Source organism: Seriola aureovittata, chromosome 18 (genome assembly GCF_021018895.1).
Source record: "Seriola aureovittata isolate HTS-2021-v1 ecotype China chromosome 18, ASM2101889v1, whole genome shotgun sequence".
Taxonomy (NCBI): Eukaryota; Metazoa; Chordata; class Actinopteri; order Carangiformes; family Carangidae; genus Seriola; species Seriola aureovittata.
In genome coordinates this window covers 14674505-14699052 of record NC_079381.1, presented here as the reverse complement: position 1 = coordinate 14699052, position 24548 = coordinate 14674505, and the positions used below count along the sequence as shown (strand labels likewise).

At 39.4% G+C, this 24548-nt stretch overlaps 3 protein-coding genes across 6 annotated transcripts in view; 1 reads left to right on the top strand and 2 right to left on the bottom strand.

The window, feature by feature from the left end:
• Nucleotides 1–14029, bottom strand: part of rgs3a (regulator of G protein signaling 3a) — a 144611-nt gene extending 130582 nt beyond the window's left edge. For both annotated transcript variants that reach the window (XM_056403040.1, XM_056403041.1), the window contains exons 1-2: nucleotides 13893–14029; nucleotides 7961–8091 (exon numbers count right to left, since the gene is read on the bottom strand). In XM_056403040.1, coding sequence (XP_056259015.1) covers nucleotides 7961–8039 — 79 coding nt within the window. In that variant the 5' untranslated portion in view covers nucleotides 8040–8091; nucleotides 13893–14029. The remainder of the gene's footprint in view (nucleotides 1–7960; nucleotides 8092–13892) is intronic.
• Nucleotides 14030–14120: 91 nt separating this feature from the next.
• rabepk (Rab9 effector protein with kelch motifs) lies at nucleotides 14121–17499 on the top strand. 3 transcript variants are annotated; one of them, XM_056403415.1, is made up of 8 exons: nucleotides 14121–14311; nucleotides 14734–14788; nucleotides 14881–15035; nucleotides 15376–15531; nucleotides 15797–15961; nucleotides 16605–16754; nucleotides 16883–17032; nucleotides 17216–17499. In XM_056403415.1, the coding sequence occupies exons 2-8, from the start codon at nucleotides 14736–14738 to the stop codon at nucleotides 17440–17442; spliced, it is 1056 nt and encodes a 351-aa protein (XP_056259390.1). In that variant the 5' UTR covers nucleotides 14121–14311; nucleotides 14734–14735; the 3' UTR covers nucleotides 17443–17499. The 3 variants fall into 3 exon arrangements, with proteins under 3 accessions (XP_056259390.1, XP_056259389.1, XP_056259388.1); XM_056403414.1 differs by having other exon boundaries at nucleotides 14121–14535; XM_056403413.1 differs by having other exon boundaries at nucleotides 14121–14610.
• A 263-nt stretch (nucleotides 17500–17762) lies between these two features.
• On the bottom strand, nucleotides 17763–21640 carry hspa5 (heat shock protein 5). The gene is made up of 9 exons (XM_056403412.1): nucleotides 21486–21640; nucleotides 20821–20970; nucleotides 20480–20711; nucleotides 20229–20366; nucleotides 20022–20134; nucleotides 19523–19913; nucleotides 19174–19411; nucleotides 18908–19075; nucleotides 17763–18777 (listed from the first exon to the last, which is right to left on the bottom strand). Exons 2-9 carry the CDS (start codon nucleotides 20934–20936, stop codon nucleotides 18209–18211), a joined length of 1965 nt encoding a protein of 654 aa, XP_056259387.1. The 5' UTR covers nucleotides 20937–20970; nucleotides 21486–21640; the 3' UTR covers nucleotides 17763–18208.
• Between the last annotated feature and the right edge of the window lie 2908 nt (nucleotides 21641–24548).

The following is a 24548-nucleotide window of genomic DNA, read 5'->3' as shown; positions in this document are numbered from 1 at the left end:
ATAGGGTATCACTGTTATATAATGGTTCATATTAATGATTAGTTTGGCATTTTGGGAAATACACTTATTTGCTCTCTTGCAGACATCATAACTATTGGTTAAATATGAAGCTATAGCCTGAGGATGTTTGGCTTAGTTTAGCACAAGGGGGTTGTGTACTCCACTATTTCTTTGCCACACTGACTTTCTGGACTCTCCACTGGTTGCCTGGAAACCTCACAAATCTAAACAATAAAATACCACGTGGGTCTTTACAAGATGTTAATTTGACAACATCAGAACTGGCAGCAGAGGAAAGCAGAGCAACAGTTTTGAAAGTACTACCCACATGCAAACCAAAACGGGTCACATAGCCTCTAGGGGCCAGTAGCCTTTCTGTGCATGTGTGTGTGTGTGTGTGTGTGTGTGTGTGTGTGTGTGTGTGTGTGTGTGTGTGTGTGTGTGCGTGTGTGTGTGTGTGTGTGTGTGTTCTGCACATTTTGGCTGCTCACACTGTTACATTGTGTCATCTCCCATCTGAGGACCAAAGAGTCGGACACCATACGTTTAACTATTTATTTTTGGTTTAACTTACTTTTCTTGTTTATTGGGTTAAGATGTATATATGTATGTCTCTGTGTATGTGCGTGTGCATGTGTGTGTGTCCACTGTCTATCATCTGTCACTTTTTCTCTTTCTCCCTCTTTCCTGTAAGTCTCCTAGTGCTGCTAACAGTTCTGGGAGACTTGTTAGCAATGTTGACATGGCCACCGCTAACATTGGCTTTGTGCTATTTTTAATTAATCCTGCTCATAAGGGCTAAAATGTGGGAGCCTCGTTGTGTGATAACACTACTGGCATTTCAGAGCTTGGGTACAAGGGATGTTTGTCGTTCCCACACTGAACTTGGCATGGTTTTGTGCTGCTGGCTGCAATAGAACAAAGTGAAAACACTGTTTGAAATATCTTCCTGGTACGTCTGAACCTTCCTGATACAAAGGTAGTCTCAAAAGTACCAAAATCAGTCTTTATAACATGGTAAGCAAAAGCCAAACAAAATGGATTGTGGTAATCACAGACTGGCAAAAGAGTTTCAGGACAGCTGCAGTACATAAGAGAACAACAGAATACTGACTACCGTATCTATCCTAGGCTGTTGGAAAAGAAAATTCCACCATACAGTTTGGTGCATTTCTGTGCAGGAGAGAGATCAGTACAATGGATCTGATAGTATGTAATGCATGTAAATTAAACACCTTGAGGTGGGAGACTGAGAACGTGACATATAAGTTAGTGTTAATGCTTTTTTTTATGGTTTAACATTTTGTAAATAACTATGCATTTTCACAAACACTAATTCTGCTCCAGAGAACCAACAGAAAAACAAGACTGTTGAGTACTGTAAGAGGATATGCCTTTCAAAAGAACTTCCCTGAGTCTAGATGACACTTTTTTTCCATCTCACATTGTTTAAAGAAGTAAAATCTAGTCATGTTTGCAGGGAGCAAGAGTGGGAGTTATATTGATTCTAAAATGGGGCTTTCTTTCATCATTGAAGCACTACAAGTGATACCATGTTACACAGAGTCGATACATTGCTCCAGCATATGGAATACATTAGCCTTATTTGTAACATCAGCTCATACAAGGAAAGAAAATCATTATCAAGATGTGGTAAATAGCAGTCATCTGGGATTTAAATGATGGAAAATATGCATGCACAGGTTTTCAGAAGGACAGAGAAGTAATAGGAGGCACAGAGGAGAAGGAGAGAGCTGCTTTTTAGAAAGCAAATGTAAGAGTGGAACACTGACATTTTGTAAGCAGAGGTCACAGTCCGCTAGAGTAAGAGTGAATAAATAGGGCATGGCAGACGAGACAGCACTGTGGGTCAATACATGCACAAATGAAAACACTCCCTCGACACATGAACACACATGAAAACGCATCCCTCCACATACTTACGGATGCATGTCTAATGGTTAAGAACAGATAATGGTCTTGTTCTTAGTTACTGAGTAAGGCGAAGAGGTTTTACAGCCATGCTAGCAGCTCTGTGAGACTATACTTGGCACAGCAGCGCTTTGAGCTAAATGCTAATGTCAACATGCTAAGATTCTAACATGCTGATGTTTAGCATGTACTGGATTCACTTTCTTAGATTTAAGTTTAGCATGCTATAATACGTCAATTACCACTAAACACACAGTACAGCTGAGGCTGTTGTCCGGGTAGTTTTGGTCATAAACTAAATTATCAGGTAAATTTACATTATGATCAGATGATGGTGCCAGAAAAAAACGTTTAGATATTAGAATACATCCTGTGGGAGACACAAATTTCTGTACCAAATTGTATAACAATCTACCCCTCTCTCAAAACCAGCAAAGTTAACGTCATGGTGGCGCTACAGGAAAACTCAGGGGATCACCAAAGTCAGTAGGCCTCATCTCAACTAACACCGTTTTAATAATCTCGTGCGTCTTCTTAACTCACACCACACGTTTTTATCAGCTTTGCAAACGGCCAGAACATGCAACTTTTATGCTCACACTGTATGATGGATCAATGAAATAGCCATGACATACAGTAGGTGTTCACACTGAACATTAGCTGGTCAGTTTAATCAGTTCAATCAGTCCAATTTTAAAATGAGTCAAGCACAACTTTAAAGAAATGCTACCAGAGACGTTTCCTGGGACGAATCTCTTGTTCTGAAATGCTCTAACTTTAAATAAATTACGAAGATTTATGCGTGACTACCCAATCTACTCTAATAAGAGACATTTCCATCAAGGAATAAAGTTCAACTGTCACAAGAATTTCAAAAACTATTTAATGTTCCTGGAGTAAAACAAATCCTGATCACTGAACCAAATTTCTGAATTTCGACTGATATCAATATAATTGACTTGACTTGGATATACTGCTGCCACTTCTTGAAGATCTTAAACAAATATGCATTCCCCTCTCCTTCCCACTCCCCATCCACTGCTTTGACCCTTTAGAAATGTACTGAATGCACCCTCGGGTGGTAGAGATGCCATCCTCAGCCATGGAGCTGATGTGCATAGGAGGATTTAGAGCAGGAGACACTTAAAAATGCCACGCTTGTCCAGGTGAAGGAAGGTCGAAGGAGAACAAGCCTTCAGTTTTAGAGAGATGCCAACCTTTCAACCTTTACAGAGAGAAGGAGAGAGAATCTATAATTAAAGCAAGGTAGAATAATAAAAAGTCTAGAATGAGATTTTTTTATAGCAGCAGTAAAAAATAATGAGTCCCCTCAACAATAAAACTATTCAGCACTTTGGAGAGTCAGAACCGGTTATACTGAAAGACAGAGAACTAGACAGGAAAGAATAAAAAGGATAAACTCAGCTATAGTGCTAAAGAAAATATTTATTACTCTGACTACAAAGAACAGAGACCCAATTTTCTAGTGTTTGCATTTAACATAGAGTCACAGTGCTGTAAAGACCGAGGCTATTCACAAAGCTGCAAACACTTTTAATTTACATGGAAATTAAAAACTATAAGTCCTTGGGTCCTTGTGTATCTTTTATTACGCACTCTACTTCCACTTATTCTATAAAAGCACAGTCACTGACCTCCACAATCTATTTCCAAACATAATTTGTCTCCACTTTGGACCAAAACTGTGAATGTTTTTTGCAGACTTCCACTAAAGTAAAAACGCAAAAAATAAAATTCAACTTCAACATGTTACTGTGCTCAACCTTCAACATCATGCACTACTTTTTCTGTTGTCTATCCTCAGTGTTTTTTGTATTTAGCTATTTGCTATGGTGATCTTTGTTGAACGAGTGAGTCATATTTTTGTTTCATTCCTTCTTTATATGACCTATTTTCCTATTATATTAAATTTTTTATCATGTTCCTCCCAGCAGTCTGTTTATTTCAGACTTAATTTCACTGACACTGAAATCAACTGCCATTAAATCCTTGCCTAACATACCTCCAACTTAACCTGATAAATTGTGAAGAATTTGTGTGAAAAAAAGACTATGCAAGGCTAGCAAAATACTGTAAGCCATATTCAACTAGTAAGATATAGAAAAAGATATTTAAGGAAGGAGACAGAGATGGACAGAAAGCTCAGAGCCAGAGCCGATATTGACAGTAGGTTACTCTCTGTCTGACATCTCTACTGCTGAGCCTGTCCTTGTTCATGTGCCAGCTCAATTAGGCCACAAAGTGCTGTTGCCTGTCCAGTAACAGGGCATGAATACAGCCAAGTCAGCACTAATCTACCATGAATTTTGGATAGGTTCATATAACATCCTGTGACCAAGGTACATACTACTACAAACTTTACACACATCAAACCATACAGATCAAAACAAAAAACAACATGCATACTGTACATATATCCAGCCATGTCTCAAATATCAAGTACGAGCTTGAACATCTGTTATTGGTTCTCCATGTCGACACATACAAAACTGCAACATCCATTTTGCCACATTTTGTCAGACAAGCAAGCGTTTGAAATGTTGCCCTACTTTGTCATTGCAACAGCGGGTCTGTCATTGGTGCTGTCACTCAAGATGATGCTATGCTGCCATGTACCTCTGAGGCTTTACTCATGAGTCAATGCTGATAACAACCCAAGGCCATAACAACCACTGAAGACACAAAGATACAATCAGTTCAGGAACGGAATGAACAGTCTTTAATAATTTCTCAATACTACAGAATTTAACCCCAGAACACATCTTCAATCAAATTAGTAACAAACGAAGAAAAGGCCTATGTATTGCATCTGTGTGTGTCTCTTCATTATCCTCTACCTCCCTCTCTGCTTAAATAGGCTTGGCTGCTTATTTGTCAAATTTACATGTGAAAACCTCTGCCCCACCAGCCTCCAATAAGGCCAGGCCAGAGTACACTGTTGGTCTTTATGTGACAGCTAAAGTAGCCATTATCAGCAGAAAGGAGCAAGAAAAGAGAGCAGAGTTAATCCATGTTCTGTAACATTTTCTGTAAGAACGGGGGCCATTTTGAGAAGTTGGGAAACTGCTGTGCATAGGATTTAAAGTTTTCATCTGGGTAGGGCGCCAATTCATCCTATTTGATCCAAAGGGGGAACAAAGAGCAGATTTGATGAAAGACACACAAGGTGTCCTCCTGTTTCATGCTGAATTTCTTTTAACGGGCTTGTTATGTAACTTCCCAAAGCTCATCTTCTTCTGTGTTAGCTGCCAAAAGCAGTTTGATGGAGCTCTTGCTGAATTATCTAATCAGGGGAGTAGATCAAATTCATTGTGTGCATCTAATCCATAGAAGGAGACACCTACGCGTCAGATGCCAATATGCCCTGACTGAGTATTATTTAATGGCTTTGAAGAGTAAGGTATAGGGGAATTCAGTAACTGGAAGAGTGCACATTTCATATTTCTAAAAGGCCTTGGCCTGTGTTTAATATTTAAGAACCTGAAATGCTCCGTGCACTTTCATCATGATGACAAGAAACTTCCATCAATCACACACATCATTGCTCGGTGTAGGAGGGGAAGAGAGTTAAATGTCATGAAAATACAAATAATGGGGCACAAAAGACACTAAACCCTGACTCGGTGTAATTTCTTGGGATAATGATGTTTATTTTTGGCTAACTCAACAAGCAAAATAATTTGGAATTGTAGAAAAACAAAGTGGCAAGAGACATTATTATGACTTATTTAATAGCTCTATGAGCTGTTAAATGGATCTATAGGTGCATCTCTCATCCTTATTGCAAATTTGAGTCCTTGTTCTCTGTTTTTTGGGTAGGTGGCATTATTATTCCTCATACTGACTAGAAAGAAGCAAAATATTTCATCTGATTAATATCCCTTTGAAAGAACAATTTACTTTCTTTCTTTCTTATTTAACTTTTATTTACTCTTTATTCTTTCAATATTAGAGTCATTTCCCTTGTTCCTTTCTTCTCTCCCTGTCCAACCTTCATCCATAACTTTTCTCTGCCTCTTCCTTTCTGTCTGTCTGACTCAGCCATTGCCCGAAATCCCAGTCAGTGGTGCAGTAATTAACTCTACACAGCGAGTGTGACTGTCAAACACAAGGAAGCAAAAGACACAAAAGCTGAACAAAGAGAAAACTTAGCTCAAACCACTACAGTGAGTAGTTACACATCTAAACTTGTCAAGTCACTTTAAATTTCCTAGCAGCAAACTGGGCCATTTACTGTTACTATTAGAAAGCAAAAAATAATTTTGTACCCTAGTTGTTGCTAGCATCAGCCTCACATGTGTATCTGTAAAGTTTTTTGGAAGTCTTTTTTGTTTATTTTTTGTTTGTCTTACAAAGAAAAGATTAATAGGTGGAAAAGGTGGCAGAAGTTGCTACTACCTGAACATTTAGAGTAAACCACCAAAGTATTGTGCTGCAGTCAAATTCATTACTTAACACATATCATATCTTGGAAAGAACTGGAGGTTCAGTTTGTAGCAAGGAAAACTATACTTTAGACAAGATACAAAAGCCTGGGAAGTGAAAGCATTAGGTCCTGACCAGGTTGGCTGCTGTAACTCATTCTTTGGCAGTGAAAAATCTTCCCCTCAGGGTGACCACAGACACACTCTACCAAACAACGGAAGCTTTCTGGAAGAAGTCAAGCCAATGGCAAAGTTTGACCCAGTTCTGAAAGGGCACACTGTCAGAATAAACTCATCGAGTGCTCAAGTGGAAGGATCATGCACAATAATACCACATATTATCTGAAATCCAATCATCTAACTATTAACTTTATAGTTTTAGCTGGAATGCCTGATGTCAGAATAACCGATTGCGACACGTTAAAATGGATAACACAGAGACACCAGAAATCATTCAGAATGGTCCACAGAGGAAACCCTGTGATCTCTCATTTTGACTAGGCTCCAAGAACTAAATATCATGTTTAAGGACAGCAGAGGTCAGACATGTGACTGTGGTACCAATATGAGAGGGAAAGAAGGGTGTCCAAGCAAATTTTGGAGTTGTACCCAAGAGGCTTATTTGTGATATATGGGTCAGATCTGAATTTAGCAAATGCAGCAGAAAGCTCTCAAGACTTCTTGGGCCACTCTGGGTACCTTCATAAACCCCTGAGTTCTATTTCCACAAAGTTGTGGGACGTACAGTATGTATGATGTAAGTATGACACGTATCTACAGATACAACAAGATGGGGCACCAGATAAAGACTCCTGTGGAGGGGAAAGAGAAAACAAAAGTTGAAGAACAGTGCTTGACTGATACAGTGGTTCCTCTCAGGTCCAGTGCTTTAAAAAGGCAAGCCCAGCAATAAGAATATACATTTCTCTGATATTTTGCTATGTGTGGAAATGAATCCTCCAAATAGGCCTTTAATGTCAGCCACAGCCAAAACAAACCCCGCACCCCCACCCACCCCCAGACCACCTCCTTAGACCCCCACAAATGTATCGAAAGGCACAAACTACTAAAGGCAGCCCAACAAATGCAACCACACCCCTGTAATACCTTATCCATATTCATTTGTGTGGAAAGGTAAGTACTGGATAATGGATGAGGCTTTAGTGTTACAGTAAACAGTGCAGGTGCACACTCCTCCAGTGTGGCTAATACCCTCCATAAATGATTCAGTGTGTCACCAGATAAGGAGGAGCAGCCTCATTACCAGACCAAAAGACTTGTTACAACATCTGAGCCCACTTGTTGCTGCAAGTAACATCCTTCTCATTTTAGACACACTGCAGGATCCAGTCTCTATGCTGTCTGACCTAAATGAAACAATCCTTTATATAACACATTCCTGTATTGTCAGCATGATAAATAAATAAGACAGATAAACACAGATACAGACAGACAATCCTTTGCAGTCTTTTGGTTGAGGCTATTGTGGAGGCATGTCAAAAACTTTTTTTTAACAAACTATCACATACTACAGTCTAAAACTACAGTCTATTTTCCTGGACAAAAAACGGAATTTAACTCACCATGGGTGCTGAGGAGGAAGGATGATGTGTGAGGGGAGCTGGCAGGGGGCTTCCGCAGGTAAACTCTGAGACAGGTCATCTTGGAGGGAGCAAGCTGGCTGCTGCCGCTGCAGGTCAGATGGTCTCAGCAGCTACAAAGAAGAGAAGAAGCGAAACTTGATGCCTGTTTTTCTGTGTGTGTGTGTGTGTGTGTGTGTGTGTGTGTGTGTGTGTGTGTGTGTGTGTGTGTGTGTGTGTGTGTGTGTGTGTGTATGCATTTGTTTGGATTAATTTGAAGACAATGATAGGCAGTAAAAACTAAACAGAAAAAACTCTCAGAAATGTATACATGTTTTTTTCAGTTTGACCTCATGCTTCAAACAGTAGTAGCATGTGACCTGTTTTCACAGCTGGCAATTACAGGGCACAATTGTTTTGTTTTGCAAGTATGCTGTCAGCTTTAGCGGTCAGGGCTAGACCACAATGACTGTTGGAATTCACCACTTTTATCTGTATACAACATACATTTCAATCTGTATAATAGACTAACAAATACATCTTGTATAGTTATATGAAATGTGCATGTGCAGAATATGCTCAAAAATATGCACAATATGCACAAAAATTGTTCAAACACTTGTTCCTATAGTCTGTACTACTGACATTCTCACACCACAGCTCTCTAATCTATACAAGTGGTGTAGCCTCTGGCCAGGATTTTATAATTATCTGCCCTAAATGTGGGCCAAATGTGGCTTGTAAAGGAGTCGGACATGCAGCAACGGCAAAATTACTAAGCTTAGTTATGGTCTTTAAATCATTTATCCAAGAAAGACAAGAAAAAATCCAAGAGAACCGCATACGTACAAAAGCCTATTTCACAGGATTCATCTGAATATTTTGATTAATCCTGTTTAATCTCTTCCTGTTGTTCATGAACTGGTAACAAATGACTTTGCATTTGAGGTAAAAAAGAAATATATTGTTACCAAAAAAAAAAAGGCTTCTCTCTATTATATTACAGCAGTTTCCTGTTTTTCTATGGGCTGGTTGGTTTAGCATCAATTGGTGGCGAGAAAAGACAATATGGGCTACATTCAGTGTATTTGTTTACAACTGCACTTGGCATCTGTCAGATGGATTTGTAGTCATTTGACAAATACAAACAGACAAGAATATTAATAATATGCGAGGGACCATGGTTACCTTAACAATGGCCGCTCACTTTCCAAGGATTGATCTGGTTCCCAGAGGCAAATTTAAGTCTTTTCCCATTTATTTTAATGGTCATATTTTTTTATTAAATAACATATACCATGTCTCAAAGATCATCCATATTAATTTAAGTCAACAAGGAACAAATAACAGAAACAAAAGCAATCTACAGCCACTTAAACAACAATGATAAAAAGACAAAAAAACATGTTTTTAATACCCAGATTAAATCATTAGTGTAGAATTGACAGAACTAAGCCAGTGTTGTGGTTGTGTGGCAATAATCCAGATTACTTTACAGCATGACTTAACACACCTCCGGGTGAAATGTGACACAACAGCGATCGCTACGGCACATTGTTTTGACATCTTGCCCAGTGGCAGTGTACCAGTAACCCAGAGATGAACTTTCCATTTTAATCCTGATTACCAAGCTGCCCACCCACCAAGAAGGCACCCAAATCAAGCTTTATTTAAGGGAGATGAAAAAAGCTTGTAGCTGAATTGCTTTCCACCTACCACACACAGTGTCCAAATTCAAATCAGCAAGTATTGTACAAGCAGCATGCCCACAATAGCATGAAACTATTTTGGGCTGACAAAAAATACATCTCCAATTATCTCTTTCTCCTGCCTCTCGTCCCTTCCTCAGGATTTTGAAAAGTCATAATCATGTTCCTTTTTCCTCTCATTCTGTCGCCACAAAAAGCCCCTGATTTATTTGGTCCTTATCAGTTACAGCAAAGAGAAAACAAAGGAATTCTCTGAAACTCATACTCTGCTTCCCTGAAGGGGAAACCGGGCAGATAATGCTTAAGTTGTATGGCATGGTCAGAACAGGGCTTCCATATGGCAGTCTCCCACACGGAGACACTAAAATACAAATACTTTTTAGGCCATTTCAAACATTTTAAATATGCATAAATATTGGATAGATTCATATATCCTCTAATTATATGTTGGATTCTGTTTTTATCATTTCACCCATTTTTCGTGTACAAATTCTACATCTCCTGCTGCTAAGCCATGCACCTTGCAATACATTGCAATATACATTTCTCCTTAATATGAATTTTTGAGTTGTTAATTGAGTGCACCTAGTTGTACTAGTTATATTTTTGACATATCCTATTACTACTTGTCATGATAACAAATGTTTGATATAAAGTAATCCAGAAGCTGAAAAACTTCCATCACAATTTCCTAAAGCCCAAAGTGACCTCAACAAATGCCTTTTGGAGCTATGGTCCAAATCCAAAAATATTCAATTATAATGCAAGAAAGTTCCAAGTCTCACTTTTGGGAACCTGGGACCATCAAATATTTGGCATCTCTGCTTGAAAAATGACCTGACCGATTCATCAATCATCAAAATAGCCGATTCATTTTCCTCCAATCTACTAATCTATAAATCAACTAATCGCTGCAGCGTTACATATTTTATATACTATACTCTGATATTGTTCAAACATCTCTAATATAAAGTGATGCATGACGAGAATAGCAGTAGTAGAATGTATTAGCCACTGAATGATCAATATCACAAGCAACAAAAGCTGTGGTCAAAACCACTGAAGACAGATATAAAAAAATATTGCTATTTCCCTAATAGGTTCAAGCATGATATGAATTGCAAGGTATGGACATACAGTTAGTGCAAAGCAGAGTCGTGTGAGGAAGGTGAAATGTCAAGTGTAACTGGAAGGAAAAAGTGGAGGCGAAGGAGACTTAATTAAGATGGAGAAGATATGTAGGAGGGAGCGGAACAGAGAAGAACAGATGAATTTTCAATTTGCGCTGGAAGATTGGGGATGACTGTGCAGTTTTGGCTGGGGGTGAATTCCATCATTGTGGAAAGAGAAGAGAGAGGCCTGTGTGGAGAGATCTCCAGATTACCATAGGTGACAGCGAAGCACCTGGTGGGAACAGACTGGAGAGCATGGATGCTGAATCAATAAAGTGAGTGACACATTGTATAAGTCTATGAGACATACATCGAGTAACAAGTTTTGGACTTGTCGGTAAAAACAAGCATTTTGAGGACATCACCTTGGGCTCCTACGTGGCGGGCGTTTTTCACTATTTTCTGACATTATATAGGCTAAATAATGAAATCAAAAAAATTGTCAATAATTTAAATAATCATTAGTTGCAGCCCTACCCAGTTTACATAAGGCAATAATGACTTCTTATTTTTGAATTCATATATTCATGTGATGTTAAAAAGGAGGTTAACACAGTCTGTACAGCAGTAGTAGTAGTAATAGTAGTTATAGTTATAGCAGAGTAGGCTGTTTTTTTTTATCTTAGGCTGGTACTACAGTCTTCCTTCACATTATCTTATGCTACTGTGAGTTATAGTGCTATGTTTCTGGTAAATGGTAAATGGACTTGCACTTATATCGCATTTTTCTAGTCTTACTGACCACTCGAAGCGCTTTACAATACTTGCCACATTCACCAATTCACTCACACATTCATGCATCACACTCATACACTGATGTAACAGCCATCAGGGGCAATGGGGGGGTTCAGTATTTTACCCAAGGACACTTCGATATGGGGCCTGGAGGAGCCAGGGATCAAACCACTGACCTTCTAATTAGTGGACGACCCGCTGTACCTCCTGAGCCACATGTTGAAGGTTTGCTTACTCTCCAGCCCACTTCCTAACACCTCAGTCTACAAGTCCATCTCGACTGGCACCAATGAGGCGATACTGCTCATTAACGAAGAACACCTGTTTTTTGACACCAACATTTCTTTGAGTTGTGGCCTTGTTCCTGTCTTACACATGGTCTTGAATGTGCAGTTGCTTCATCAAAGCAACCCCATGAATCTGTTATCCATTTCAAGGTGACATATTGATGCTGTGAAGTTCTTGAAGAGGTCAAGCCTGCAGACAGGTCCACAGTGATGCTGTAAACCTGCAAAGGTCTATAGGACAAAGCCTCTGTTTTCTTTTAGGTTTATGGCTTGTTGTATTCCCAGTGTTCTTGTTTTTTCTTTTGAAGTGCCAATATGAGCTACCAACTATTCAGCGTAGTAGTATAAGACACTATGCTTTAGGAGTGAGATTGAAGTCTTACTCATTTACTGTACTTGAGTCTATTTTGAGGTACTTTACTTGATTATTTCCGTTTTCTGCTAAATTGTACTTCTGCTACACTACATTTCAGAGGGGAAATACTGAATTTGTACTGCATTACATTAATTTGACGGCTATAATCCCAAATTACTTTGCATTTTAAGATTTCATAGACCCCTCATAAAATGGAGGTTGTTTGTGCTTTCTCAAATTCTATAAAATAAGATTTGCAACCAATTTTCCGCCTACAGTTTACTGCTCCTCTTTGCCGTTAGGAGGTAAGGCAGTATCTAAAGAGGACTTAACTGATGCAGAATTTGTTCACTCAGCTCCTACTGTATCTGCAACACTGCTGACTGTGACACTTTGCATTTACATTCATATGCGACTTTGTTAATGTACATTCCTGTTTCAGATTATATCTTTATTATTCCATGTTCCTCTGAGTTTATCTGATTCTGGGCATCACCATCAAAGTCACTGTATCTCTTCATTCCTGACACCCCATTACTTTTTTATTTCTATTTAGCAGTAATTCAAATAAACCTCAGTGAAGGCAAATGAAATACATTGTTGTTGTTTTGTTTTTAAAGAATATCTTTTGTATTTATGTTATAAAAAAGATTCCCAGACAAGCCAGGAAACATTTAGGACACACTGTAATTTGATGTTTTAAATAAAAAGTACAATGGCACAGCCTACTGGCCATACTATGAAATGCAAGTGACAGTGAATTGTGAACGAAATGCAATGCAAATGAATAAACATACTTCCCAACGCAAGTCCCACTTATCAAGAAAAAACATTTGACATTTACTGCAGGTTACAAATGCAATTGAAAATGCATGCATGTACTTATTTCAGATGTGGCGATGCACATGCAAACTAATTTCTAATACATTTATTGTATTGTATTATTGTATTTTCTATTTCAAAAGTAGTATAAAACTACTAAAATGTATCTCAATTTTCTTATTATGGCATTAAAGGCACTTTACAGATCCTGCCACATCTACACATAACCACAAGATGTCACAACTCCACCTACTCCTCACCCCTATTGCAAATCAGCTGCAGTCCTGTCTAATGGTTTGTAAATGTGCATAAAAAGTTGATTTGGGCTTAGGTGCTTCATTTTCAATACTGTTTCACTACTCTTCCACTCTCTGAATAAACATTATAGCCAACTTCTTACAGCATTGTATCTTTTTACTGTTAATGTGGAGACTCGGGCGCATGGGGAGCAGGGAAATCAGTCTGCAACTTACAAATTGTCAAATTGTTTCTCATAATGGATATTGTCCCTTTGGACATGAAAAATATTGTCTGCTGCACAATAAATATATGTTTTTATCAGCTGATACTTTTGAAACACAGACTTAATTAGTTTGGTAGGCCTCCACGTTTACTTTTCTTCACTTTTCTGTTTTTGGGATGTAAAATAACAACTTTTATCGATGGAGATATGTAATCTTTTGCTACCATCGTTGTTTGGCTGAACTGGAAAGCATCTTCCAAACAGCTTTATGTGCTTTTCAAATGTCTTGCTGGGCTTTTTGAACTATGACTTTTTGAACTAATTAGCTAGCTGTGTAACTCAAGTTAACAATGCAAAAAAAAAGTGTGGTGCTGCTGTCAACCAGACCCTACCTTTTTATGTGAAGTGGAAGACAGAAGTTTTTAGGCCAAACGCGAACTGAAGACACTGTTTGGAAGAGATCTCTTTTCCTACATTGTGACAAGTTCATATTAACCTTTGCAGCAGCTAGCCGCAACATGGGTGGGAGGGAAGCGAAAAGCGAAATGCGCATGCGCGTTGGTCAACATGGCAACTACGTTTGGAACGTGTGTCAACCGACGTTGCCAACGTAACAAATTGCGTAATGTTGTCAACGTAGAGTTGTGCTATGGCTGGGAGTTGAGTATTTTAGATAACTTTACACTTTTATTTTGCGTACAACCACTGCCATTGAATGGACAATAGAAATTGGCAGTCGTGGTGCCAGAAAATATCGAACTTCAGTTGAATGCCATGGATTAGTCTCTCCTCTTTCCACCCGGAAAAAGGGGTTAGTGGGGAGGAAGCTCTTCACATGCTCAAATCAGTTAGCAAGTAGCAGCTTGATGGCGCTCAGTGTGTTCCCAATTCTGGTATTGTCGCTATACTAACCCGTCTTTCACAAAAAAGAATTACGACTTAAAAGGCAGCCTTCACTGAGGGTAAAGGGGTTCTCAAGAAGAACTATAAAAATAGCTAACTCTCCGGGTTGCCTCGGCTGTAGCTACATTTCACGTGAGGACTTCTGTGGATACCATTTTCTTAAAGAGTCCTTTACGATCATAAGTAAAACTAATCATTGTGACGAAGGTTTGTAGTGTAACAGCTATTTGTTTTCCCAGCCAATCGCCACTGAAAATGTAATGGATTGATCATTGACCGTAGAAGTACGGAATAACAGTAACACCAGATTCATTCAAATATCTTTGACAGCTATGGAGATTCTCCCAGTACTTGACCCACTAGATAAACCCAAAGAAAGACTATGGTAAGTGAATTAAGATTAATCGTGGTACTTGTGATGTTGAAAAAAAGTAAGATTTTGCCTTTCTTTTGCTAATACTTTGTTGTTTTCACCAGGTATTCCTTGATACCCAGAGGAAGTGCTCCAGGTGTTAGTGTGGGTCACACCTGCACATTTACTCCATGTGGAGAAGGAGGAAAAGGAAGAATCCTTATTGTTGGGGGAGCCAACCCCAGTGGCAGTTTCTCACATTCCCAGATCATAAATCTAGGTAAAAAAAAAAAAAACTATGAGCAAAGAATCTGTTTTGGGATATGACATCTGCATAACTGTGTTATAAAGCACCCATGTTTTGGCTTTTGTTGATACCATCAGCTGTATAAAGACTTGTTCAAACATAACAAGTAAAACTAACAACAAATTTGACCTAGGCTAGGTTAGTTGTTTAATCTATTTGCCATAAAATAATAATCACCACTGACAAATGTGCAATTTACTGTATGTGTAGGGAAAAAAGGTCCATTTATAATGTTTAGGTGCTGAGTTTGTTAATTATATTGATGACATCAGGACCAGTTACTTTATAATTGTGTTGTTTCTGACTTCACCAGATAACCATGAATGGGACATTCCAGACTGGGAGGGTTTGGAGGCACGTTATGAACACTGCAGCTTTGTGCCAGAGAGCTGCCCACAGAGCCTGTGGGTGTTTGGGGGGGCACAGCAGAATGGCAATCGCAGTTGTATCCAGAATATACAGCTTAAAGGTAAATCTAAACTTATTTCACCTAGCAATATGGGTTTAGTTAGAGAGTGTGCGGGTGAGTTCACAAATAAACAAGACTTTATTAATTGGAGGTGACTTCACCCTCTGACCGTATTACATGATTGTTAGTCTCAGATTTGCATGGACAGTCTGTTCAATGTTGCTGTGCTCTGAGCATCAGGTTGATTGTACAACATGTGACCATTGCTTTTTGTAGATAGAGAACAAGCCATTTGTATACTGGTGTCATTTGTATATTTGTCCAGACAGTGGGTCTCACTGGAAAGATGTATCGGTAAAAGGGAAACCCCCCTGTCCCAGGACGTACCACACCAACTCAGCCTGCCTTGGGGACAGATTGTATGTCTTTTTTGGTGGTGAAGCAGGAGCTGAACCTGTGTCAGACCAAAAACTTCATGTCTTTGATGCAGGTTTGTGTTGAATTAACCAGTTGCCTAACATGATTGTAACAAGCATTGCTGTAAGAGGTGGAATTAGCTTTGATTTCACTTTCACAACAGTCAAAACATTTCACACTTCACGTTGCACCAATGTGCAGACATTTTGTCCCTCTGCTTAGTATTCTCTTAAAGTAAAATTACTTCTTAAATGAATTAGCCTGGAAATACAAACTAGTCTTTATTACCGTGGTGTGTTAGATTTAATAGCTGTTAACCATTTGTGATTTTTAGGAGATTGTATGATAGAGCTTAATGTGCATCTTTTATAGATGCATGAATACTGAAGAAGATAGATGTTAAACAACACAAATCCTCAGATGTTTAATACTATTGTAGCTCCCATACACATGGTTACACCTCCACAGGGGTTTTCAATTATTTTGGCACCTGTTAAGACACATGTTAATCATGCAGTCTGTAATTGTGATTATATTTGAAAAAAAATCAAAAGTATTTTTGATGTCAAACTAAGCATTTTGTGTTTGGGCCAAAATACGCATCAAAATAATTTGGTATGAAGTAGTTTTTCTCATCTTTTTTTAATTAAGATATGGACAAGACAAATAATGCATCTTAATTCTCATCTTGCTCACATAATGTAACTGTGTTCCAGTGTCTTCCACCTGGTCCCAACCAGAAACACAAGGCAGATGCCCACCAGCCAGACACGGCCACATTATTGTAGCAGTGGGTTCAAAGATCTACATTCATGGAGGCATGGCTAGAGACAAATTCCACAGTGACATGTACTGTCTTGACACAGGTAAGCCTTTTTGAATCATTGTCAGAAGATTTCAGTTTCCCAACTGCCTTGCATTTATTTCAACTCTTACTTGGATGCTTCAAAAATTGTATATCTGGAAAAAATAAGACTGTGTCCACTATTTAAAGGGACCATGAAGTGGGAGACAGTGCGGGCCAAAGGAGACATCCCACCAGGAGTAGCAGCCCACTCAGTTGTGGTGCTGGGCAAGAACATTTACATCTTTGGAGGGATGACTGCAGATGGAGCTAGCAACTCCATGTACAAATTCAACACTGGTATACTGCCTTTAACCTATGGGACTGAATATTGATTTGCTTAATTATGTGATACATTAATAACTGTTAATGTTATATATATATATATATATATATATTTATTTATATTAAGCAGTTTGGTTCTTAACAAAAAACCAAGTTAAATTTTTGTGCATATTTTCATGTTATACTCTCCGTTTGCAGACAAAGGTAGATGGGTCCTAATGAAATTTGAAGGAGATATGCCACCGAACCGCCTAGACCACTCCATGTGTTTATTGCCATGGAAGGTGTGTGATAAGCGAAACGGAGATGAGGGGCAAGCAGACAGCCCAGCGGGATCAGAGACAATACATCTGGCCTTTGTATTTGGAGGGATGGACACCCATGGTGTCATACATAATGATTGTATTGTGACTGTGGTGACATGATGTGCCTTGGTGTTGTAATATTAATTTACTGAAGTTGTAATAAATGTTTGTCCAGTACTATGTAGTTTGTCTTTTTAATCTGAAACCCAAAAATTGTGAAGTCAATTTATTTTTTGAACACTGAAATGAACTTTGTTAAGCAAATACTAGAGAGTCCTGAAGCATAAATCTGAGTGGTAAAAAAAGGCCTCAAATTTGAATTTGAGCCAGTGGTGAATACCTTCAAGTGGACACAGTATTCAGTGATTAGGAACATTTGGTGGTCTATGCCAAATGTAGTACCCTAAAATTGTAAATGAAAGCAACAAGAGACAATGAAGTATCATTTTATATCAAACATTTATTTCAATGTCTTTCCAGAAGTACGATGACCAGATTCAATAAATAACTTTTAGCTTTGCCTGTGAACATAATGAGCCCTTGATCCCACAGACACTTACTCAATGGCCCCACAAAAACTCACCCACCCACCCACCCACCCCACTAAGCCCCTCCCCACTACAGAGCCCCATTGGAACTGCCTGAGAACAGCAGCAGCAAGCCTCATACTGGGCTGACGAATATCTCCGCCTTCCAGCGAAGAGAACACCTCTCACACACTGAAACGTATTTTATAGTCTTTCTGAAGATTCAGTATGTTTGCTTGTTATCGCCACCCCTTCCCAACCATTCCTCTCACTATTTGAGTCCCATCAGTCCAATATGTACATCTAGATGCCACTACCAGAGAGGCAAGGGGTGACAGAAGAGTTGACTTCAAACCTGCCTACAACTCATCCTTCTCATCTTGCTCACTGTCAGCGCCCTCAGGTGGGGGTCCGCCCGCACTACCATAAAGCTTGCTGATAATGGGTTGAACAATCTCCTCCAGCTCCTTCTTTTTGGCCTGGAAGTCTTCCAGCTCAGCATCTTGGTGTGACTCCATCCACTCAATCTTCTCCTCAACTGCCTTCTCAATGGTTTCCTTATCGTCATCTGACAGCTTGCCACCAAGCTTCTCCTTGTCGCCGATCTGGTTCTTCAGAGAGTAGGCATAGCTTTCCAACTCATTACGGGCGTCGATCCTCTCTTTCAGCTTCTTGTCCTCATCAGCAAAGCGCTCAGCGTCATTCACCATGCGCTCAATATCCTCAGGTGTCAGGCGGTTCTGGTCGTTTGTGATTGTGATCTTGTTTTTGTTGCCTGTGCCCTTGTCCTCAGCAGTGACACGCAGAATACCGTTGACATCAATCTCAAAGGTGACTTCAATCTGTGGTACACCACGAGGGGCAGGAGGGATGCCAGTCAGGTCGAAGGTGCCCAGCAGATGGTTGTCTTTTGTCAGAGGACGCTCACCTGAAGAGAGAATCAATAATTAAGTTTGTGCTACATTTAATTTCTGTTGTATATGCAAATGATAATGTGTGCCATTAGATTTTTTTTATATCATGTTTGGCAAGTTTACACTAAAATGTAATATTCTTACCTTCATAGACCTTAATGGTGACAGTGGGCTGGTTATCAGAGGCTGTAGAAAAGATCTGGGATTTCTTGGTGGGCACCACAGTGTTCCTGGGGATCAGTTTGGTCATTACTCCTCCAACGGTCTCAATACCAAGAGTAAGGGGGCACACGTCCAGAAGAACCACATCCCCTTTAAGAGAAGAACACATTAGTAAACAGGATTTAAAAAAAAAAAATGAAAGCCTGGATCAGTGGAGCAGTTACTAGTATATGAGGATGATGACTTACCAGTATCCTCCTCTCCAGAGAGCACTCCAGCCTGCACAGCAGCTCCATATGCCACAGCCTCATCAGGGTTGATGCCCCTAGAGGGCTCTTTGCCATTGAAGAACTCCTTCACCAGCTGCTGGATTTTGGGGATACGGGTGGAGCCTCCAACCAGGACAATCTCGTCAATGTCAGACTTCTTCAGGTCAGCATCTTCAAGCACCTTCTGTACAGGCTTCATGGTGGAACGGAACAGGTCCTGAAAGGGTAAAAGACATGTTTAATAAGCTTGTCAAAAATAGGGTCTATAAAAACTTGTTTCGTTTGTGCTATAGTCATTGCTTTTGCATAACTCATCTGAATAACTTACCATGTTCAGCTCCTCAAACTTGGCACGGGTCAGGGTCTCAGAGAAGTCTTCTCCCTCAAAGAAGGACTCAATCTCAATACGGGACTGGTGCTGGGCAGACAGTGCCCTCTTTGCCTTCTCAACCTCACGACGCAGTTTCTGCACAGCACGGTTGTCTTTGCGCACATCTTTGCCAGTCTTCTTCTTGTACAGCTTGATGAAGTGCTCCATGACGCGCTGGTCAAAGTCTTCACCTCCCAGGTGAGTGTCTCCGTTGGTGGCCACCACTTCAAACACACCATTGTCTATGGTCAGGAGGGAGACATCGAAGGTGCCACCACCCAGATCGAACACAAGAATGTTTTTCTCTCCATCCCTCTTGTCCAGGCCATAAGCAATGGCAGCAGCAGTTCTAAAAGATACAGTTATGGTTGTCTATTATTATAGGGGAAGGGAGGGAGATATTTTCACAATTTCAGAAGGACAATAGATTAGTAAATTATTTTCAGTGGACACTTACGGCTCATTGATAATTCTCATAACATTCAGACCAGCGATGGTACCAGCATCCTTAGTGGCCTGGCGCTGGGCATCGTTGAAGTAGGCAGGGACAGTGACCACAGCATGTGTGACCTGAGGAAAAAAAAATAAAATTAGAGTTAATTATACACAGTTAATTTAGGACTGGGATATTATTTGGTATATAGTCTTTAGCATTTTGTTGTACCTTCTTGCCCAGGTAAGCCTCAGCAGTCTCCTTCATCTTAGTCAGCACCATGGCAGAGATCTCCTCAGGAGCAAATGTCTTCATCTGGCCACCACCAATGTCAACCTGGATATGGGGCTTGCTCTTCTTCTCAGTAACCTAAAGAGGAACATCCATCAGCATTAATATTCCAAGTATGACCACTCAACCATTACCCAAAGACCTTACAACCACAACTTTTACAAAGTCAAACCATAGAGTAGGAAACTGACCTTGAATGGCAGGTACCTGATGTCCTGCTGCACAGAGGAGTCACCCCAAGTGCGGCCAATCAATCTCTTGGCATCAAAGACTGTGTTCTCAGGGTTAGAGGTCAGCTGGTTCTTAGCAGCATCACCAATCAGACGCTCACCCTCACTGGTGAAGGCCACGTATGATGGGGTGATGCGGTTACCCTGGTCATTGGCAATGATCTCCACACGGCCATTCTTGAACACTCCAACACTGAAAGAAAACATTTTAGAGATTTATGATTTTTGATTGGCATTTGATTTAAAAGTTGCATCATTACATAGATTTTTACAGCAAATCAAAAGAAAATCACTTTTCTTACCATGAGTAGGTGGTCCCCAGGTCGATTCCAACCACAGTTCCCACATTCTCCTTCTTGTCGTCGTCATCGGCAAATACAGTGCCGGCCACCAGCATTACAACCCACAACAGCTTCATCTTTGCTTTTTTGTGCTCGGATCTACAAAGAAATCTGCGGAGAAGTATAGTGTAAAAAACGTGGCCTTGCCTTCATGACGTGGTAATGCTTGGTGTCTTTTACTGAGCTTCAGATCTATGATGGACGGGAAACGTGGCCTTTGCCGCTACATCTCCGGAAAATGTCAAATGTATAAGCGTTGGAAGAATATGGGTAAACTGGGTGGAGCACCACTGCCTCTTTCGATTGTTAATACCATTGACCAGATTTTTTTTTCTCCATCCGCCGGTAGCTGGCTAACCACATTAGCGTGTCTAGCAGACATGCGAGGGAAAACACTAACAATTAAAAGTATGCGCTTTTTACATTGTATATTGTAGTCACATTAAGCGCCCAGTTAATTTTGAAAAGCTATTGAAAACTTGAATACAAATTACTACAATATCTTCAAACGTTAGCTTATCTGCCTTCATCGTTATGAAACTGTCTTAAAATGAAGTTCAGCGTTGCAGAAGATATAAACTATTACGTTGCTGCGTTATCATATTCAAAACAATGTTTATACATACCTTAAGCTCTGTACTGTCAATGAATTATCGGCCTAGACGTTGCCTCAGTGGGTACTCTATCGTTGCGAAGTTTATCTCTCCTTTTCGTATATTCTGTTTTCTGGCCTCTGTGAAATGATGTTGAATGAACGGTCCTCTCTCCATATATAAGCCGTCACTTCTTCCCCGTCGTGGAGCCCCGCGATTGGCTGAGCAGGTGCTCGTTGGAACGCGCTGATTGGTTTCCACCGGCACGCTGGCCACCGCTGATTTGCACACATCGGGTCATGTTGTCGTCACGGCTTTTGCCCACTGTGCCGAAGCTGATTGGCTGTCTGTCAAGCGTATTCATGAACACAGTTGGTGCAACAGCATGCCAATCTAACAACCAGGGAAAGGGTTGCATTTTCACATTTCATACATCTGAAGTTAGCTGCTGCTTTTTTTTATAATGACCCCCACATGTAATGGATTTACATTCATTCTCATGTTGCTCTTGTTTCAAGTTGTGTGACTGCTGTCTGTCTGTGGTAGTGTGCTGGTATCATGAGTAGCAATGATGACTCACTACAATGAGTAAGAAATGTACAAACCCTGTGAAGAATGCATGTGACTAAACAGCCTAAAAGCAAGTGCTGTTTCATCAGATAAACTTGATTGCCTGGATGTCAGTCAATTTACATATTTGCAATTAGAGCTTAAAGCATCCTTCTTGAAATGGAAGCAGCCTGCAATTTGACCATTAAATTTATTAAACTTTTACATGAGCACTCTCTAGCCTACTGTTACATAGATCACATGTTGATCACAGATATACTGAATTATTTTTTTGTTAGCTATACATAAGCAGGTGGTTACAACACACATCAAACAAAATCACCTACAGTACACTGCATTCTGCCATACAGTCTCCTATCTCAAAAGTCTAAATAGGTCAAGGTTAGGTAACTGGTTGCCAAAGCTGCACTTCACTCATTATTATCCCTTTCAAATGTGTAGAGTTACACCAGACAATGAATGACATGTCATTGGCTATACAGAAGATTTTATTCGTGTTTGGCTTGATTATAATGTTAACCTATTGTACTTGCAGGCCTACTCATCGTTATTACATCTGGTATCCTAAATAGGAAGAACACAATGAATTATTGTCTCATAAAAGATGAGTTCACTTACAGTGCCAGTCAAAAGTTTGGACTCACTTGAATGGGAAAGTGTGTCCAAACTTTTGACTAGTACTGTATAAAACCTTTCTAGAATCAAGAAGAACTTTACTGATATCGCAGCGACCTGGTTTATTCTAACTTGACTAAAGATACAGATACTATATGACAGGGAAAGAAATGTATATCTTTTAAACCATTAGATTTAGTCGATTGACAGTAATTTCTAGAAAATTCCTGATACTGTTTTTTTCATTCAGCACCTGTATCTTGAAACAAGACAGAATTCTTAAGGCAGACCACACGGAAAGTCAAAGTCAATTTGTAATGTAGCCTTTTGAAAACATGTGAACTAATATTAGCCCAAAGCACAGGCTACATTTATTTTTAATTTATCATTTATTTATTTAACAGCTCTTAATGGTCCTCTTCCTTAGAGGGTCCATGTGGGTGTCCCTGTGGCTTTCAGATATGCTTGTACATTTTCTAAATAAGAGTCTACTAACATCTGATACTAGCATTTTACTTTTTTCCCTGTTGTGTACATGAGCAACCTCATGGGTGGAAAAAAAGGGGGTTTTGATGAGCTACAAATGAGAGAGAGGGTATAGCCATCTTACAGCACAGCTGGGACTGGAACACTACTGTGTTCCACTGCTCTACAGCATATGTGAGGGTGATATATTTATGTCAGAGGTGAAAACTCTAGACACCGATTTGATACATGAAGATTTTACTTTTTAAAAGATTTTACTCGTCTCTTTACTGAGTTTTAGTCTCCATATTAATGATTTTGCTCTACAATTAAGTCATACTTCAGAGATAACTAAACAGCTTCAACACAACCACAGCTCTCTATATTTTAACATTATTTTATGGCTGATAATTTGTAATCACTGAAAAGATTTTGTTTCATTTCAATGAGGCTTAAAGGTAATTACATAGATTCTATTGGTATTCTGCCCTAAAGATGACACTAATGCACTTGTGATCGCCTTTATTTTTGTTTAATCTGCCTCTTCCCAGAGGCCTTGTTCTTGTAGATGAGCCCAGACAGAGCTCCGGCTTACAGGAGATCTATAAATTCTGCAGTCTTTTTTTTGCTCAAATATATGCTATTTCTTGTTCCACAACTGAACATTTTGCACGGGGTCTTGGTTTTGCAGTGAAAGAGGTGGTAAGACAACTAATTAAGCTGTTTTTCCTCATCCAGTGTAGGAGGAGCTAAGATACTGCTGCCTTGAAGCTGGAGGAAGTGAGGCAGATGAAATCCAGAAATGGCTGATCCTCAGTAAGAACAACACTCATAACAATTTGATCACAATCAAACACAATAAATTTTTAAAAAAAGAAAATATGAACCAAAGACTGCACTCACTTCTGAAATCATTGCTCCCCCTTTATAACCAGAATAACTATTTTCTTATGTTTCCATGTACAAAGATAATGATTTTCTTCATTTCTCCTTTTACAGTTCATATTTTACACAGATGTGTTTTTTATTATTGTACCTGTTTTCCAGAAAATAATTCTGTGGTTCTCTGACAGAATGCAGCTGTTGCACACGTCCAAAATTTGAATCTTAGACCTAGTCCATCTTTCTTGGAGTTGTCAAGATATACATGGACATAATAGATTTGCCTTGTCTTTATTAACTGTTTCCCGTTTCTTAAATGTTTATATTAACTTAACTAATCAACAAGCCTATAAGGACACAAAATAACAAGTAAAGAAGGATATAAGACAATAAGTCACAGTGGAGCAAATTATGTTGTAAACATTGTTTACGGTATTTGACTCTTTATATAAAAACACATCAACTAAATAAATGAAACATGAATTTGTAAACTAGATCCTGTCATGAAGAAACAGATAGTCTAGGTTTGTGTCTTACAAATATCTGGAGGTGTTTTTTGAAATG